The following is a 20,702-nucleotide window of genomic DNA, read 5'->3' as shown; positions in this document are numbered from 1 at the left end:
GATTGACTTTCGCATAAATTATTTGTCACTGTAATGACATTTGAAATTCTCAATGGTCTTGCTCCTGGTTTTTTAGACCAGTTCCGCTATATCGCAGACATGAGGAATTTCAACACACGCAGCTCAAGTAACAATAATTTATATGCACCTTCTTTTAAGTCATCTGCTGGACAAACAACTTTCATTTACCGTGCTACTGTACTATGGAACGATATTCCCCCATATATAAGAAATATTAAAACTGTGTAACTATTCAAAAAACGACTGCTTGAGTTTTCGTTTGCTAAATTTAAGTATGAAGGTTCTTCCTTTGATTGTTTTTCTTTCCATCTGTCCCCATTTGTGTCATGTGTATACAAGACAGATTATTTTCTAGTGATGATGTATATTTCTGAGGGCTCTGATGTAAATTACAATCAGTTTGTAAATCAGACCACCCTTCTTAAATAAAATGTTAATAAATAAATAAATGAATTGTGAAGTCAGTGAAAAAAATGTAATTTGAAATACTAATTCACGACTGAATACAAATTAATGACGGCAAAAATCAATAGATGAAATTTTGTTTAATGCTGTATCATTAATATTGAAAATATACTAATTAATCCAGAATATATAGGCCTAGTGGTATCCTACATTAAACACCTTGAACAGTTCCCGCAAACTGATAAAAGGCAAATGACAAAACATATGGAACAGATGGCAAAGTGTATATAAATGATCAAATGTATATAAATGCACTGATATTGTCAGTTTTGCGTTTTAAATTGGCAAACAATTTATCATAGTTTTCTCATAGACTATCTACCACGTAAACTTATAGTGAATCAACATTTCGGTGAAATTCCAAAATCCAATTTCTTACACACACATCCATTTGTAACCACCCCAGTCTAATTAAGTACATTAGTATGAATAATCAAAAACTGATTTCTTGGAAGGCCTTTATTCTCTCTCTTTCGTACATTTGGTGGTGTCTTGGTCCCTGGCCGGCTGGTCAGATGCAGTGAACAATTCACGCATACGCCATAAACAGGCACGCTGACCTTTAAACCGGAGGGAAAACTACCCCCGCAAGCCTCAAACAGGGTGTATCTTCTCTACCTCACGTTCGCTTCACAGGAGTATAATGATTTTGGACCAGTGTAAGCGACCTTTTAAGCATCTAAACCCGGGTGGATCGCGGATTCAATAACTTCTGATTTAAGTGATTTTCATCGAAAGGTCGTCTTTCATCAAACGAGCCCAAAATTTTTGGCGGGGATTGAACGCCATAATGGGGTTACTCACTCCACTGATAATGATATAGCGTTGTCAATTTTGACTGTATTTGCCCTTGATTCAAAACCCGACCTAAATAGCATCAAATTTATAAAGTTTAGAACGATAATTAGAGGCGCTAAAAAGCATCAAATCTATAAAGTTTAGAACGACAATTATCGCGCTAAATATCGGATATATCACCCTAAATTTTTTCTCGGTCTGCCAGAAAGCCCGAGCTATATAGCATCGAATTTATAAAGTTTAGAACGATAATTATCGCGCTAAATATCGGATATATCACCCCAACAATTTTTTTTGGTCTGCCAGAACGCCCGAGCTAAATAGCGGCAAATTTATCAAGTTTAGAACGATAATTAGGTGCGCTAAATATCGGATATATCACCCTAAATTTTTTCTCGGTCTGCCAGACAGCCTTAGCTAAAAGCGGCAACCTTATAAAGTTTAGAACGATAATTAGACGCGCTAAAAAGCATCAAATCTATAAAGTTTAGAACGACAATCATCGCGCTAAATATCTAATATATCACCCTAAATTTTTTCTTGGTCTGCCAGAAAGCCCGAGCTAAATAGCATCAAATTTATAAAGTTTAGAACGATAATTATCGCGCTAAATATCGGATATATCACCCCAACAATTTTTGGGTCTGCCACAACACCCGAGCTAAATAGCGGCAAATTCATCAAGTTAAGAACGATAATTAGACGCGCTAAATATCGGATATATCACCCTAATTTTTTTCTCGGTCTGCCAGACAGCCTTAGCTAAATAGCGGTAACCTTATAAATTTTAGAACGATAAGTATATCTGCTAAATTCAATAAGTTTAGAACGGCAAATTTATAAAGTTTAGAACGATAGTTGGGCAGTTGTTAGCTGTGTTTAGCTTCATTAGCTCCCATAGTCAATACATAAACGCATCAGTGTAAAAGACACAATTCCGCACCTTACTCGCTCTTATCGTGTTCTGATGATATCACACGTTCTCTTGTCGTTTGGCAGTCGCTTTCTACATGAAACCACAGGGATTTGAGTAATCTTGTTGTTGTTGTTGTTGTTATTGTTGTTGTTATTGTTGTTGTTGATGGTGATGATGATGATGATGATGATGACGATAATAAAAAATATTAAAAAACAATGTGTCATTCCTTGCCGTTGTTTGTCGATGTTGTAGATAATTGTAAAAGAAAACTGTAATCGTGACAAAAAAACGACGTAGGTCGCCCAACGTCACTCCCGTCCTATTATACAACCTTGAAGGTGGCTGATGAGCCTTGATCAGGGGCATCTCGATTCCACCCTTGGTTGTATAATAGGCCTAATCGACTTGGCTGAGTAAACATGCCAAGAAGCTTGAGGGTAACCAAGGACAGCAGAGTACACTGAAGTTTTTTAGGAGGTTAGAATTTCGCTTGTGTATTCCTTCCCAAAGCAAAACGACCTACTTTTAGGCTCGGCCGGACGTGTATCAGGATGAGAATACGTGAGTGTTATTGCGATAATTTTGACATCGATGAATAAATGTTTCGTTTTCAAAAAATGTAATCTTCAATTGAAATCAGTGAACTGGAATAAAAGTTATCGAACACTGTCTCAGATCTCTTTTCCTTTGAGTTTTTTATACGAAAAAAAATCGGAAAAAATACTCCCCAAGTGCCATCAAATAACACCATTTTAATCTCTGTTTTTCAAAAGCTCCAACAGCAGGAGGGGGGACACCCCCCTCCTGACCTCCCCCAGCGACCGCTTAGGCGGTCGCTTGTGGTGCTTCGCACCACATTTTTGCTCTCTTGTCAAAATATCCTGGGGAGAACACTGTTATACAAGTAGGATACCATCATCTCTTCTGATGACACCAGTGATGTTCTCAGGAAATTTTTCACTGTCAGTTTGTTAATGCTTAATGTAGAACTCAGTAGGGACCTAATCAGGTTGTTTGATTTGTATTTTCAGTGTGTTACCCATGGTATAAACAAGATCTATAAACTGATATTTTTGTAAAGTGAATAAATAATGTAGATGTATTTACATATCTTTATTTAGTTCCTTGAATATAGTCTGTGTGCGATAGAACAGCATTTTGTTACTGGGTGTGAAAAACCAAGCAAACAAACATTGCACCGAATTTGGTAAAAAAAAAATATATCTCGAAGAAGGAAAGTGAAAAAAAAATTGCCAGCATATGCCCTGTAGAAAAAAAATAATTCATGGTGAAGCAGGTGGGGAAAAAAATAATGGTTCTCCACCAATCTTCCAAGCCCCCCCCCCCAGGATATCAAATGGTCCACCCCTAACCCCTGCTATGTTTTTCTTGCAATTTTGAGTTACCTATTTGAAATATTTGATTTGAAAGATTTTCATGTTTTTCTATAAACCAGTGATTAAATGAGTCGGCAACTTCAATGTCTGGCTTATCAACGCATTTTGTGTGTAATTTAGAAGAAAATGTGTGTGATGAACATTCAAGTGTCGATGAAGTGTAAACGATCAACATGAAAGAGCTATAATCTGCGCTATTTTCACCACAAACGGAGTTTCTGAAGGAGAGCGCCCCCATGCAGTTATCAAAAGGTCAAAGTTGAGCTTCTGACCTGTAGTGACCGACGCCATCCAGAGACCAACAACAATCGATCAGAGGACGACCTGTTTGGAGGCAATATATAATATTGTCCAGACATTGTCAAGGGCCTTTTACTGTAAGTGTTTGAGCAGCAGGATTCGCACTTTGGGGATGGAATCGAAAGGGATAGTTAACCAGAAGAGTACTGAGGAGACCTCGACCAGCCAGCCAACAACCTTGGAGTTGGACGGTGGTACTCGTCCATTCAACTATGGAGCAAGATTCAACCTTTACTTTCCGCTGGACACCCAAGGTAAGGTCCCAAACTTAAAACAGACCGGCACATGTGTGAATAATGATTGGCGAAGAAAAATGGATATGGTTCACTGTTTGCGCCCTCACAGTGCAACTTTAGGATTGAAATTTAATGCAAGGGCACAAAATTCGCGCTGCATTTGATAAATTGCTGTAGACATTACTGTTAGTGTAAATTTTAATCATGGGAATATAGAACATTTCCTGTTATAGTTAGAGTCGCGAATATCACTAATGGTCGGTAGTACTGTAAAATATGTCTTGAAAAATGGTGAAATTAGCTGAGTTTGAGTTACAAGAACAGTAGGCTACAAAAAGCATTAAATAATAATAATAATAATAATAATGTTTATTGCGCAACAACACACTTAAGAAGTGTGGTAAGGCAAAAATACCTGTACAGTTCAACGAAGTGTGGTAAGGCAAAAATACCTTTACAGTTCAACAATACAAGGATTAACAAACACTGGTTGTAGCTGCTGCTGGGGGAGAAAGTAAGGTACTTGAAATATACTTAACAAGGGGTAATTTATCTGACTGACTAAAGATGTAAATGAACTTCTCTTTCTGGTCTAAGTCAACGAAACCAGGACTGCACATAGTTATTGAGGAAAATAACATCTCTCTGTAAGTGCTATATTTTGGACAGATCATTACATAATGGAATTCATCCTCTACTGAAGATTTACAATACTTACAAAATCTCTCATTTGCAGGGACTTTTGGGTTTGATCTCCGACCTAATTCAATTTGTAAGTTGTGATCAGAGATTCGAAGTTTTGTAAGCCACTTCCTATAAGTAAAATTTCTTATATCCAATAAATAATTTTCAAAGTGAAAAGAAGTTTTAAATTCTCTATATGTTCTGAGTTTATTTTTTCCTGAACCCGGGTTTCGTGAATCATTATGCAAATTTCTGAGCCAAGTCTGATGATAACTCTTACATAAATTATCAACAACAACACTTACTGTGGAATTGATATTACATACGGAAGTCCATACATTACTTTCACTGTAAGAATTCAAAATGTTATACAAAGTCAGACCATTTTGAATTAAACCTCGATGATATGTATGCAGACTTAAGTAAAATGTCATCGGTCAAAACCAGTCTATGCCAGTACTTGAGCATGTGTTTTATAACTGTAAACCGAATTGGATATCTACCAAGCTCTCCAAAAACACCAGCATTTGAGGCATGTTTAGAAACTCCTAGAATGAATTTATAGAAAGAGATACTGACATCATCAAGAAAATTAACTTTGTCATTAATTTCATGCCCCCATATTTCACAGCCATAAGTCATAATAGGTACAATTAATGTATCAAAAAGTGCTAATGCAACTTTTACAGAGAGTGAACTATTCTGAAATAGACCCTTACGAAGGCTAAAAAGTGCTTTCATTGCCTTCAATTTAAGATTACGAAAATTACCTTTGAATTTACCATTTGGAGTAATGACAAAACCAAGGTAACAGTATTCTTTCACTAAGTCAAGTGCTATTCCATTGTAAGTAAGGGTAACTCCTTTTACAAGATGATTACTTTTGTTAAATACAATTACTTTTGTCTTCTTTATGTTAATAGATAATTTCCAATTACAGCAAAAATCACGCAGCTTATCAAGACATCTTTGCAAGCCAGCTCTAGTTTCTGACATCAACAGGAGATCATCAGCATACATCAGACAATTTATATGGAGTGAATTCAAATTAATAGGACAGTCCTCATCATCACCAAAAATGCAAGGAAGATCATTTACAAAAACATTAAATAAAGTTGGACTTAAATTACAACCTTGCTTGACACCTATTTTGGACTCAAAATCACCAGTAAGACAATTATTGCTTTTCACACAATATTGAACATTACTGTACATTGACTTGATAATGTTATAAAAATTGCCATCAATTCCATATTTCAAAAGAAACCATGCCCTAAATTAGCAATGGAGGTTGTTGAAAGATCAGTTGGGTTTTGAGTAGAATGCACTAGGGAATAAAACACATGCTCCCATCATACTGACAGTTGTAATCTTAATATTCCAGTCAATGAAAATGAATTTGCTTCACCAGGTGAAACCTGCCAAAACACCTTTTAGACCTACCGGTATGTGTACACATAAACATTGCAATGAACTTCATGTAACAATCTCAAACCAATAAAACTTTATGTAACTCAAAGAAGCAGAAGAATCAATAAACATGTATGTCAAATGCAATGTCACAATAGTGAAATAAAACATCACTATGCTGAATTTAAATACTGCAGTTTTGAACTGCTGTCTTGATCTGGTTTAGACTCGGTATTCTAATGGTAGATTATTCAAGGATATGAAAGCCATGAATACAAACTCTGTTGTTCTATGATGTTTTTCTATGAAAGTAAGCATTTCTTGAGATTTCTTAATATTCAAGTCAAAATTTTTATTTTTTTCAGAGTGTTGTGCCATTTGGAAAGCTGCAAAACATTTTGACCAGCTGCATGAGCTAGAAAAATCATTGGAGACAATTAATTCAAACTTGTGTCAGCAATATCAAGAGAACACATTATCAATGGAAGGTAAGTTTTGCACATGTACATAGAGCAGCACTGAGATTTCCTTTACTGTATTATGTGTATGTGTAAGTGAGTATGTACCGTGAGCAGGCATGCATGTATAGGTACACTGTAAGCAGCTAACTAGGTACTGGGTACTTTTGCATTTGACTGTCTGTATTGTTTTGTATGTACCTATCACAAGATGAACCTGAAAGATTCTCCGGCTAACAGGATTTTCCCACAAAGACACTGTACCAAGCCCTCTAAAGTTTGTATAATGCTAAATATAGACAAATATAATAGGCATGTCATCTTTTTTGCGCAAGTATCTGGCTCCACTTTAGTCAAACAAATCCACACTTTTATGTTCTATCAAGACTGCAAGGACTGCACCCTAGATGTTAAGATAAGCCTCCTACTACTGTATCACTACATGTTTTAACCTTTTGAATGCTGTATTTTTCCCACCAAATTTTAGTGCAACATTTTTAGCAATTTTTATATATTTTTCTGTAATTTTTTTGATAATTTTGAACTAAATGAACATCAAATTTCATTGGCTACAGTTTTTTAGTTCATATTTGGTATGTATATAAATACCAAAAAGAGCTTATATGGTGAGTTGGTGGCGTCTGTATGTTTGGATGTATGTATGCATTTATGCATGTATGTATGTGTGGATGTATGTCCGTCACAATGAAAAAGCCCCCAAACTGCCACACCTACCATCTTAGTATTTGGTGTACAGGTAGACCCATGGATTGAGATGTGACATTGTTCAAATGAACATGTCAGTTTCAAAAATATGTTAATGAGGTAAGAAAAAGGGGAAATCCTGCAAATGCGCAGGAGTGGTGGCAGTAACTGAAACAGCCCACACATCTGACAAACAGGTTTATGACCTTTGACCTATTTATGTGAAGCGTACCTATAATGTGTTGGAGTAGTGGCAGTAACTGAAACAGCTTATGAGTCGTTTTCTGTCATTGTTCATGAACTGTTACATGTTGGCAGACCTGCTCAAACTAAGAGGGACTGAGTTGAAACATTCCTCTGCTATGTATGTTGGTAAAATTGACCTCCAGTACCTAAAGTTTCAGAACTTATTTACTTTTGTCATTCTTGTTTTTCTGGTTTAAATATTTCTTGAATGGACCAATTCAAACCAAATATGAGCACCCTGTCCTCGATGGTATTTTTATCAAACTTTTGGCAAAAATCTTGAAAAAATTGACAAGGGTATATTTTTTAAAGGTGACAAAATTTTACTTCGGCGCTCAAAGGATTGATCTTTCTGTATTATTGTAGGGAGGCCAACTGAAATTTTGAAATGTTCAATCTGCATTTTAATTAATGTAGTTTTTTAGATTTCAATGAGAGAAGCTAAACATTTTTTTAATTTTCGAAATTGGATGAACGGTTACAATTTTATAGCTTTTTAAAACATTCACTTTTACTCTTTCTGTAGAAAGACAATACATATAATAACAATGGGAACAATGGGACAAAAATGAAGGAGTTTTAGCTGAAATTTACAGTAAATTTGCTGTAACTTTGTTCATAAAACATCTTTTTGTACCAAATTTGGCATGGAGATAGATTTCAATGGCACACACAAATGTATCCTAAAATTACGCGATTATGATGGTGGCCATATTGGATTTATCCATGGCAACGGATGAACGACACTTAACGAGAAATGACAAAATGAAAATATTAAGCTCAAAGGGCATAAGTGATATATCAAATTGAAGGTCTTTTTGAGCTGATGACACTTTTGAATAGCTCTACTGCATTAAAACTACCTACAAAAAGTATTTTATTCAAATAAAGGCTTTCAAAACATCACCACTTGGGCCATGTGGAGTTTTGACATTATTTGGTAAAGGCTTCTTCAATTTTATCAGTTTCTGAACAATTTGAAACTTAGAATTTAATTTAAGGATTATTGGTTAAAACTATGTTCCAAAATTATTGATCATCTTTAAAATTCAGGAGTAAATTGAATGAGAAGTCGATGTTTGGAGGTGCTAAAAATTGCATACTTGTCATGGTAAAGTTATCAGCAACTAAGATGGTCTCATCATACCACCTGTCAGACATGCAAATTTCCTTTGTTACAAACATTTAAAAAAATCAATACCCTTTCTTTTGCCAACACAGATGCAACTTATTCCCTTAGTTTCCTTGAAAATATTGTGTATGGCTGTCAAAAATCTATGTCGACAAAATCACAAAATTGCTATCTCCTCTGCGCAAAAGGGATTGATCTTCTCATTATTCACCGTGAGAAATTAGAGAATTATGATTATCAAAAACTATGGTCCCAGAATTTTGATATAGGGACCGAGCTGTTCTGTGTACAGAAGAAATTTGCTCCAGTTCAATGAGTGATCTCCGTGTGTACGGATCATGGAGAATTGTGGTTAGCCTCACTTACTGTGAAGCGTGGTCAATATCTCCGTCAATAATACGTGAGCTGTTCAAAATTTCTCATTTTTCTAGCAAAAATTCAAAAGAAATAATGATAAACTGCGTACTAGAGGACGTTTCACTGAGAGTTGGTCGGGTTAGGTCTCGGAAAAATCGCTCTCAATTTTTTGTCTCGGATTTGGTCATATACACTGCCCTATGTTGGTGAAGAACCTTATATCGCGAGAAAGAGCGAGATCTGGGCTTTCAAATGAGTATTCGATGTAAGGGATGTTTTGATTGGCTCACCTTCAAAAATGCGTTTCAAAATCAGTGATGTAAATATTAGGTGCTGCCATGTTTCAGATCGCCGTTCCCGGTACCGTTTCTAGCTCAATTTTGCAGTTTATTCAAAAAGTAAGTAGTTCATATAAAGAAATAAAAAACATATGAGAGAATAGCTGCATTTTTAATTTTTAGCCTCATGTATTTTTTTCCATAATTTTCTTTCCCGTTATCGATGTTTTTCAATTTTGAACATGACTAAGTCACTGGTGATTGAGTGTCAATTCAGCATGTCCTGGGCGACCTTCTGGCCTCCCTATATTATTGTTATTATATTTGCTGATCAAGGTTATTGCCATTAAAAGTTTTTACCATGAGTAAGTCTGACATTGAAATGTTTGCTGATATTTTGTAAAATCATGCATATTTTATTAAAATGTTGTTATTCATAGAGAGTACCGAAATGCAGTTGATGTTATTGCATTTCTTTGCATTGGCTTCTTGAGAAACATTTCATGACAGCATTTAGTTTAGCATGAATTTTCTGCACTTCCTAAAAAATAGTGGAGACTTGGGATTAATTGGTGTATGCAATCCATACTGATTTTTACGTTTTGTCAAATGATATGCAACTACCAGGAATCAATGTCAACTGTTCACATAACTTAATATGTTCTATGATACCATTTTACAGATACATGTAGACATGTACTCAAATGAACAGTGCAATACCCATTTCTGTACCTACAGGAGCTGCAATGGTTATACAAAGTCTTGTGCAACATGGTCTGATTACATGGGAGCATGGTTGGACTTGTGAACGGAATGATAAAAAACATCTGAATCTGCAATGTGGATTAGATCATGCTGATAACCAATCTACACTGCCTAGGGATTCCTTTGATTTGGTGAAGTGCCATTTCCGAAAGAGACAGAATGACATGCAAAGTCTACAAGCAAGCTTTAACAGTGGTACTCGTCCATTCAACTATGGAGGTGGATTCAACCTTGACTTTCCGCTGGGCATTCAAGGTATGGTACTAAACTTAAACTACATAGGCACCTGTGTGTATAATGTTGTGATTGATGAACAAAAATGAATCAGAGGACATACCTTATATCATGGGGTTCACATACGGTTATGTTGTAATTTATTAGACTCTGTGTTTTTGTTTTGTGTATATCGTCTGTATTTTTCATTCATTCTCCATACTTGAATAGACTGAAAGATTCCGTCACGTGCGGGCGCTCCGGCGCACTGCGACCTACGACCCTTTTGGTAAAGGGTCGTAGGTCGCAGTGCGCCGGAGCGCCCGCACGTGACGGAATCTTTCAGTCTACATACTTGAACAAAGCATAGAAATAGTTCCTTCCTAAATGTACATGTTCATGTCCATGATCAACATAAACCTGTGTTCTCCACGGCGTGCAAAATTATTGTGGCGCTTAATTTGCGTAAGATGGTAGGTTTAAAACCTGCTATTTAGGACATCGTGATGTTGATGACTGATAAGTATGACTGCTGATTTGATTACAGCAATATTCTTGGTTATGTACCCGATTTCTGAATGATCTCCATGCAACATTTGTGGCATTTGCAAGTTCTTGTATTCTGCAGGTAAAGAAATGACGTCATTATGCATTTTGATCTGTGGAGGAAGTGGCCATTGGTTTTCTGAAAAACTGACACAAGTGAATTTTTGACATTGCACACATTTTAATGTCCAATAAAATGCATAGTCATGTTGACAACATATTTATCATTCCATAAAGTAAATGATAAATCATTTACGGCCAGATAGGGTTTTGAGGACCTTGGCCATACAGTGTACAGGCCCTCGCACACTTGGGCACTTCCCCAGTACCACCTCAGTCCACAAAACCCATATTAGGGCCGTAAAGATTATAAGGACTTAAAAGGCATAATAGTGACACTGTAATCTTTATTATCCAGTGAATGAAATTCAATTTGGTTTACCAGGTAAAACCTACTGAATAAAACCTGTTATGCGTATGGTTACACATAAACATAGCAACACAAAGTAGCAGAGAAAATAATGGAACATGTCAAATACAATATCACAACAGTGAAATAAAACATCACTTTACTGAATTTAAATATTGCAGTTTTGAACTGCTGTCTTGCTTTGCCTTTACTTAGTGTTCTATGGTTGATGAGTTAAGAAAGGCTAGCCTCAAATTAAGACTGTCTTTCTATGTCATGAAACTCAGTATGCACTTCCTAAGACTTAATATTCAGCTCAACATCCGAGTTGAATAATCAAGCAACCTTGAAACTGTATATGATATTTTTGCCATTTGAAGCCCCATCTGAGTGTTTTAGAAGCTTTACACAGTAGTCATGAGGGACAAAAAAGTCCTAAATTATTATAAAAAACTTTTTATTTTTCTCAGAATGTCGAGCCATTTGGAAAGCTGCAAAACATTTTGACCAGCTGCATGAGCTAGAAAAATCATTTGAGACAACTCATTCAAACTTGTGTCGGCAATATCAAGAGAACACATTATCAATGGAAGGTAAGCTTTGTGCATGTACATTGTACATAGAGCATCCTTGAGGTTCTGTATTATTAGTCCCCATGGACACCATCTGAGGGGACTTGGTTTGGTCATGTCCATGCGCCCATCTGTCCATGTGACTGTTCACGCAGATATCTCAGAGATGCCTGGAGTGATTTAATTAAAACTTAGTACAAGAATTACTTCATATGTTATACATATGCACGTTTATTTGTTTTCTGAGACAATCAAATATGGCTGCCGTGCAACCATTTTGTTATGATTTTTTTTTATGTCAAGAACCATAACTTAGATATGTATCAACCAATTTTATTCAAAATTGGTAGAACGACATTGACTTATGTCCTACGTATGTACATCAATTTGTTTTTTTTATATAATCCAATATGGGGGTGTGACGGCCATTTTGTTACAATTTTTTCATATTCTTAGCCATAAGTCAGGCACGTCTCAACCAATTTTATACAAAGTTGGTATAAGGACATTGACCCATGTCATACATATGCATGTTGCTTTGTTTTATTATAAGATTGAATATGGCTGTGTGGCAGCCAACTTTTATATTTCTTTTCATGTCCAGAACCATAACTCAGACATGTATCAACCGATTTTATTCAAAATTGGTAGAACGACATTGACTTATGTCGTACATATGTACATCAATTTGTTTCTTTTGGCCATTTTGTTACAATTTTTTCATGTCCAGAGCCATAACTCAGGCATGTCTCAACTGATTTTATTCAAAATTGGTATAAGGATATTGACCTATGTCAGACATATTAGACATTATATGATTCAATATGGCCTCATGGCAGCCTTTTTATTACGGTTTTTACATGTCCAGAGCCATAACTCAGGCAAGTCTCAACCGATTATATTCAAAATTGGTACAAGGCCATCTACTTATGTCATACATATGCACCTTGATTTTGTTTCATTGTATGATTCAATATGGCCTCGTGGCAGCCATTTTGTTACTTTTTTTCATTTCCAGAGCCATAACTCAGGCAAGTCTCAACGGATTATATTCAAAAATGGTACAAGGCCATTGACTTATGTCACACCGGGTACATATGCATCTTGATTTTTAGACGGTAATATCAAATGTGGCTGTGTGGCGGCCATTATGTCATGATTTTTTCATGCCCGCTGCCATAACTCAGACATGTATCAACTAATTTTATTCAAAGCTGTTGACCTATGTCCGAAATATGCATGTCAATTGGCTTTAGAATCTGATGCAATATGGCTGCCTGGTTGCTATTTTGTTATGATTTTTTCATGTCTGGAGCCATAACTCAGATATGTATCAACTGATTTTATTCGAAGTTGGTACAAGGACATTGACCTATGTCCTAAATATGCATATCTATTGGTTTCACAATCCAATGCAATATGGCTGCCTTGTGGTCATTTTGTAACAATTTTTTCATGTATAGAGCTATAACTCAGACATATTTCCACCGATATCATTCAAAGTTGGTACAAGGACATTGGCCTATGTCATGCATATGCACATCAATTTGTTTCACGACATGTAGCAGTATCATGTCAATTATTGAATTGAAAGAATTAGGCTGATATTTCTAGAAATACTACATCAAATTTCATGAAACTTGGTAGAGATGTTATGCTCACATTGCTTTAACAGTGAATAAGGACATTTATCAGTGCAAGTTAATTTATTCGTAGTTGCATAAGTAATTAACTTTCCTAATTAGAGTGATATTGCATCAAATTCGATTAAACTTGTACAGATGTTGATCTCACAGTGTTGTAAATACAGTTCAATGACTCTTGCGCTATCATTAAATTAATTGCTAATTTGCATGTACATAATAATGGCTGCATCACGTGTGTCAAAGACAAGTGTGATGCGGCTCACAACCACACAAGCAGCAATACAACCCCACCAAGAGGTGATATTGAGGGATAACCTTAGATGATACCATTTTACAGCTATACATGTACTCTAATGAATTCTACAACACCCATTTCTTTACCAACAGGAGCTTCAATGGTCTTACAAAGTCTTGTTCAACATGGTCTGATTACGTGGGAGAATGGTTGGACCTGTGAGCGGAATGATAGAGAACATCTTAATTTGCAGCATGGATTACATCAAGCTGACAACCAATCTACATTGCCTAGAGATTCCTTTGATTCGGTGAAGTGTCATTTCCAAAATAGCCAGAGATACATGCAAAGTCTACAAGCAAGCTTGGATAAGAGCCAAGATGTAAATGGACACAATTGCAAAGTATGTGGTCGAGTATTTAAATGGAAGGATGAGCTAGAAAATCATGAATTAGTTCATGTAGGTCTCAGACCATATAAGTGTGAAAAGTGCGGGAAAAGATTCTCACGCAAGGGCAATCTTAAGACTCATATGTTAACTCACTCAAATATCAGATTGTTTGAGTGTGAAGTGTGTGGCAAAACATTCACACAGAAGGGCACCCTGAAGAGACACTTTTTGACTCACTCAAATATCAGACCACATGGCGAAACATTTACACAGAAGGACTCTCTTAAGACTCATATGTTGACTCACTTAGAGGACAGAACACATGAATGTGAAGTTTGTGGCGAAACATTTCCACTACTGAGCAGTCTTAAGACACATTTGTTGACCCATTCACACATCAGACCCTATGAATGTAAAGATTGTGGCGAAACATTTACACTGAATGACACTCATAAGACTCATATGTTGACTCACTTTGAGATCAGACCGAATACATGTGAAGTGTGCGGCAAAACATTTCCATTGCTGAGCAGTCTTACGACACATCTGTTGACCCATTCAAACATCAGGCCACATGAATGTCAAGAGTGTGGCAAAATATTCACTCAGAAGAGCACCCTTGAAACTCATATGCTTACTCACTTACAGCTCAGACCACATAAATGTGAAGTGTGCCGCAGAAGATTCACACACAAGAGCAGCCTTAACAAACATATGTTGATCCATTCAAATATCAGACGACATGAATGTGAAGAGTGTGGCAAACTATTCACACACAAGGACATCCTTAAGGTTCATATGTTGACTCATTTAAAAATCGGACCACATGAATGTGAAGTGTGTCACAAAACATTCACACAGAAGAGCGACCTTAAGTCTCACAGGTGTACTCATTTGATCATGAAGCCACATGAATGTAAAGAGTGTGGCATAACATACACACAGCAGTGCCATCTTTGGCAACATATGCTGACCCATTCAAATAGACAACTAGAATGCAAAGAGCAGGGCAAAACATATGCTCAAGGGAATAGTCCTAAGAGGAAGCTAAAACAACATATGAAAACCCACACAAGTAGAAGCCCATATGAATGCAATGAGTGTGGTAAGACATTTACACACATCAGCAAGCTAACGAGACATGTAAGGACCCACACATATATCAGACCATTTGAATGCAAAGAGTGTGGTAAGACATTTATTCAAAAGGGCCATCTTCAGCAACATGTGTTGACCCACTCAAATATCAGAACACATAAATGCAAAGAGTGTGGTAAGACATTCATACACAACAGCAAGCTAACAAGACATATGAGGACCCACACAAATATCAGACCATATGAATGCAAGGAGTGTGGTAAGACATTTACAGACAACAGCAATCTCACAACACATATGAGGATCCACACAAATATCAGACCATATGAATGCAAAGAGTGTGGTAAGACATTTATTCAAAAGAGCCATTTGCAGCAACATATGAGGACCCACTCAAATATCAGACAACATGAATGCAAACAGTGTGGTAAGACATTCCAACAAAAGAGGAAGCTAACGACACATATGAGGATCCATACAAATATCAGACCGTATGAATGCAAAGAGTGTGATAAGACATTCATATACAAGAATAATCTAACGATACATATGAGGACCCATTCAAATATCAGACCATATGAATGCAAAGAGTGTGGTAAGACATTCACAGACAGCAGCAATCTAACAAGACATATGAGGACCCACACAAATATCAGACCATATGAATGCAGAGAGTGTGGTAAGACATTTACAGAAAAGAACAAGCTAACGATACATATGAGGACCCATTCAAATATCAGACCATATGAATGCAAAGAGTGTGGTAAGACATTCACAGACAGCAGCAATCTAACAAGACATATGAGGACCCACACAAATATCAGACCATATGAATGCAGAGAGTGTGGTAAGACATTTACAGAAAAGAACAAGCTAACGACACATATGAGGACGCACACAAATATCAGACCATATGAATGCAAAGAGTGGGAAGACATTTATTCAAAAGAGCCATTTGCAGCAACATATCAGGACCCACTCAAATATCAGACAACATGAATGCTAAGAGTGTGGTAAGACATTTATACAAAAGAGAAAGCTAACAACACATATGAGGATCCATTCAAATATCAGACCGTATGAATGCAAAGAGTGTGGTAAGACATTCACAGACAACAGCAATCTCACGACACATATGAGGATCCACACAAATATCAGGCCATATATGAATGCAAAGAGAGTTGTGAAATGTTCACACCAAAAGGGAATATTCAGAGGCACAGCTTGAACTATTCAAATATCAGACCAAATGAATGCAATGAGTGTGGCAGAACATTTACCCAGCAGAATAATCTTCGCTCTGTGGCCTTACAGTGAAGACATGTTTCTGTAAGGCTCAGTCACCTCCATCAAAATCTTCGTTTGTCCTGATTATGAGCAAAGACACCACTGACAAAACAACTTAAGGTAGTGACTCAGTTTGGTTGACACATATTTTCAATCAAAAGTTTCACATAGAAAACAGGGTCTCACACCCAACATGTGGTACATTTTCTAATAGGTCTATATTTGAAGAAGGTATAAATTTTGTTTAGTTGTCAAAACATGCATTGGTATGTTTGTTTAAGTCAAAAACATGTGATTTTGAATTTTTTCACTTAAAAGAGTATAAGTAAGAATTGGCAGCACCCCTAAGTGATCTGTTAACGGCACTAGACAGCTGGATATACAAGGGGAAAAACCGTGTTTTGGATTTTTGAAATTCGCTTTTGTTTCTGCACAGTGAGCCTTCGAAGTGTGAACTGTCGGATTTTCGCATAAATTATCGGCTTTTGTTCACGTTTGTCAAGTTATCGTCACTTCAGGGGGGTTTATCAAAAATCTAAGACACGGTTTTTCAAGTCTATTCATGAAGTGTTAGCATGCGAAGAATCGGGAAATCCGCCCACGCGTCGCCGACTTACACTCATTTGAAGGTGCGCATACATAGCAAAATCGGAACTGAGAAAATCGACGATTTGTGTAAACGTCCCATTTTTCACACAAAATCGCCGAAAAAAGTCGGATTTTTGTGCGTTTCAAAAAAAATTATTCGATCTGGGTCTAGGTTAAATATTGGGCATCAGGTTAGAGAATTTCTGACAAGTCCTAAACATTAGTTCGCCTAAAAATGATGAAAATTGTGCGTAGAAACGTGAGGCTGGTCAGCGTAAGCGGTGGGTACTATTTACACGATAAACACTAGAGAGATAATTCAGGGCATAATCTGTTTGTCAAATACGTATCTAGCTTATAATTATATTAACTGTACACTGTTTGGTAACGGTTAGAGTCTGGTTACAAGACTAGAAAAGTTTAAAAAATCATACAGCCGGAATGGTTTACAGGTCTGCGTTCTGCCGACGACGCGCGCTCGCTCTCTCGCAAGCGCTCGACTTCCGGTCTCACAGCCCGTAATTTATGTGCACTTACCAAGTGTGAAATGGTTGCCCAGTTCATTTAGTGCCGATTTTTGTGCCTATAGTACAAGACGTCACTTGCTTGCTTGCTTGCTTTCGGAGATGAAACGACCAACTCTCGATGCTCTAAAAAATTCTGTAGTTGAGAAGTTCAAGGAATGCGGGAAAGTCGCACTTGTTTTTGTGGTTTTCACATGTGATCTGCTGCAGTCCTTTTGCTCACCATAAAAAATGACCGGGTTTTCGTGCGCTATTTCGCTTTCCACTGTGACATGTACTATTATGGCCTCGGGTATGAAACCAAAATCAACTTCAGTTACACGTAAAAGCGATTCTTCATGACTTAAAATAAACGACTGAGGCGATACTCGACAGATTCACTCATTGTAAAATTGAAACGGCGACATATCGCGACACCCAGCGACACTCTCTTGACCACAGATAGAAATTGACAGGCAACGATCGTGAAGCGACGTTTCGCGTACGTTGCTGTGCTCTAGACCGACATAACAGTGTCGGATTGACAAATTGGACAAACCATGCTTCCTACATCCATGGACAAACTAAGTCCAAGACAGGTGCAGCCAACGGAGCTATTCATCGAAAAAGCTATTCCAGGAGCAATTTTTGAGGGCAGGGGAAATTTTAATTTTGCTAGGGCAGGGGACATGTTTTTAGGTGGTAGGGGAGCAAATTTTAGTTTGTTTTGTAGGGCAGGGCGGATATCGGTTGATTGTCCTGGGGACAGGGCTTGGCGAAAATTTTTTGAGGGGAATTGTTTCCAGGGCAGGGGAAATTGGCAATTTTTTTCGCCACAGGGCGAGGGAGCTTCAAAAATTCACAGTTGGAAGGGGAAACAGGCAAAAATAAGTGGGGAGTGGGTAAAAATGAAGTTTGAGAGTGGGAGAGTAGGCCTAAGTCGAAAAATTTTCTGTGGGAGGGCAAATTATGAACAGCTAATTAATTACCCTCTTGACTTAAATTTAGTCAGTTCACATTATTTGTCATGCACAATGTATCTTATCATAGTAAGGACCTTTTTAAAACTGCATTGTTCGTTGGCTGCACCTGTCCAAGATATGGGCTGCTGTTATAGAACCATATTTTCCAGTGAAGATTAAATAGATTCTCTTTGGACGGCAGTGTAATCTATAGCCCGGCGTACGATGCTATGTGTTCCGCTACAGCTAATCGCCTCGCTCACCACAACCCTGCAAAGACCCGTACGTAGGGTCGGTGACTTCAAATCCATTTTGGGACTTGACGTAAAAAGCCAAATTACTGTCGAAATTCAGCGTTCTTGGGCCCAAGTCGTATCCCTGCCTACCTCAGCTACTCGATCACTTCCAAAAATGCCAGTCTTTTATTCACTTTTCGTAAATAACCGTCGATGTCGGCAACTCTCTCGCTAGCCCTGTGTACGATGCTGTGTGTTAGCTGTAGCGGCCAACACACAACATCGCGTCCATCAGCTTTCCATTTTGCTTCTTCGGCCCCCGTTTGCGTTTTCTACACTGCTTATACTGCCGGCAGTCATCAGCCATGTTGGATAGCGTCTCTTATGAAGACGTGCGCGCATGCGCAACATGGTGCGTAAAAATTTACATAATCTCCTCAAGGTATAACGATAACGCTGACAGTAATCCGGACCGTTAAAACAAAAAGAAAATAATAACTCGCGCAGTGGTTAGAAGGCCGTGTTTTCACTAAAATTTAAGACATTTTCCAGTACAATGTTACCTCACAGTTTTCTCTAATAAAAAGATCATATTTCAGGGGTTCAGAATATGAAATAATCACAAAATCGCTAAAATTTACAAAGGAACCCGAGTCACTACCTTAAGTTTACCACAGAGGAAGAGGACAAAGAGTACAGAAGAATGTTGTCAGGAGATATGAAAACGAAAAATTAAGCCAGAACCTGCATGTCAACCAAAGAACAGGCCACACCTGGTTCACCGAAACGCACAACTGATTTGGAAGACTTCAGTGATGCATCAGAAGACAAGTAAATAGTCAATATTGACGCTTAGTTCCGTAAATTCATGTACACAGCAGTCACTTAGATACAAATTGATATGAAAAATAATTAAATCATAGTGCAAATTCTGAAAAGACAAAGAGTTAATTGTTGAATCAACAGTGAAAGGACTTTGAGAAAGCACCTGAATACATGGGAGACACAGGCGTGCCGATTTGAAAAATGTCAATAACCAACTAAACTGTCTTTGTTCACGGTGCGAAACAGCAGGACATTAATAAAACCATTTGATATATAAAGTGATTGAAGAAGATAAACTTATTACGGAACAAAAACAAATGTTACAGATGTAAAAAATCATATTGTTAAACATTATACTCTAGTAAAGGAGGTCACAAAAGTATACACGTAACCGACTGTGTATTTATCATGGAATATGTAGATTTCCCTAAACTTAAAGCCCGAGTGCTGCTAACTTTTGATGATAATTTCACCATTTTTATTTTGAATGTTAAACCATAATTCCTTGTTCTTCTCCCCAAAGAATGTTGATATACACAGTATCCAGCTTGTCAACTCAGCCCCTATGTTTGTAAAGTGCATTGTTATTGTTGAAAACTGACTTCTGGTCCGGACTAGAATTCAAATGTAAACAATATTCATGCATTTTACACATATAGACGCTAAGTTGACAAGCTAAATAGTGGGTGTTTCAACATTCTTTGGGGAGTAGAATAAAAAGTTGCAATTGATTTATAAAATAAAAATAATGAAAAAACCATCAAAAGTTAGCAGCACTGGGGCTTTAATGGAGATCAGAGTTAAACATTAAAAGGTACATTGACAATTGAAGAATGTATTGAAGCATTGAAAGGTATATAAAATGATAAAAGTCCAGGTTTAGATGGATTTCCACACTTAGTGTTTTTATAAGATGTTCTGTGTGATCCAGGGACATTTGTGACGTGGTCATTAAGGTAATGTGCATTTCATAAGTGAAAGATTTAAACATTTGCTCAAACTTTCCACATGAAACTTTCG

General features: G+C 37.1%; 1 protein-coding gene and 1 long non-coding RNA gene across 4 annotated transcripts in view; one reads left to right on the top strand and one right to left on the bottom strand.

Moving 5' to 3' along the window:
- The window catches only part of LOC139133518 (zinc finger protein 420-like), a 70,875-nt gene extending 50,427 nt beyond the window's left edge, over nucleotides 1-20,448 (top strand). Inside the window, exons 1-5 of one of the 3 annotated variants that reach the window (XM_070700165.1) lie at nucleotides 3,743-4,154; nucleotides 6,596-6,718; nucleotides 10,145-10,426; nucleotides 11,810-11,932; nucleotides 13,945-20,448. In XM_070700165.1, coding sequence (XP_070556266.1) covers nucleotides 4,013-4,154; nucleotides 6,596-6,718; nucleotides 10,145-10,426; nucleotides 11,810-11,932; nucleotides 13,945-16,280 — 3,006 coding nt within the window. In that variant the 5' untranslated portion in view covers nucleotides 3,743-4,012 and the 3' untranslated portion in view covers nucleotides 16,281-20,448. Of the gene's footprint in view, nucleotides 1-3,742; nucleotides 4,155-6,595; nucleotides 6,719-10,144; nucleotides 10,427-11,809; nucleotides 11,933-13,944 lie in introns of those variants that run through there. The other 2 variants (XM_070700166.1, XM_070700167.1) reach the window with 2 other exon arrangements.
- LOC139133519 (uncharacterized) lies at nucleotides 4,484-6,109 on the bottom strand. The gene is made up of 2 exons (XR_011552609.1): nucleotides 4,589-6,109; nucleotides 4,484-4,551 (listed from the first exon to the last, which is right to left on the bottom strand). It is a non-coding gene; the product is annotated as an uncharacterized lncRNA (long non-coding RNA).
- Nucleotides 20,449-20,702: the final 254 nt, after the last annotated feature.

This window comes from Ptychodera flava, chromosome 5 (genome assembly GCF_041260155.1).
Source record: "Ptychodera flava strain L36383 chromosome 5, AS_Pfla_20210202, whole genome shotgun sequence".
Taxonomy (NCBI): Eukaryota; Metazoa; Hemichordata; class Enteropneusta; family Ptychoderidae; genus Ptychodera; species Ptychodera flava.
The sequence above is the reverse complement of the archived record's forward strand: the minus strand, read 5'-3'. Positions and strand labels throughout refer to the sequence as shown.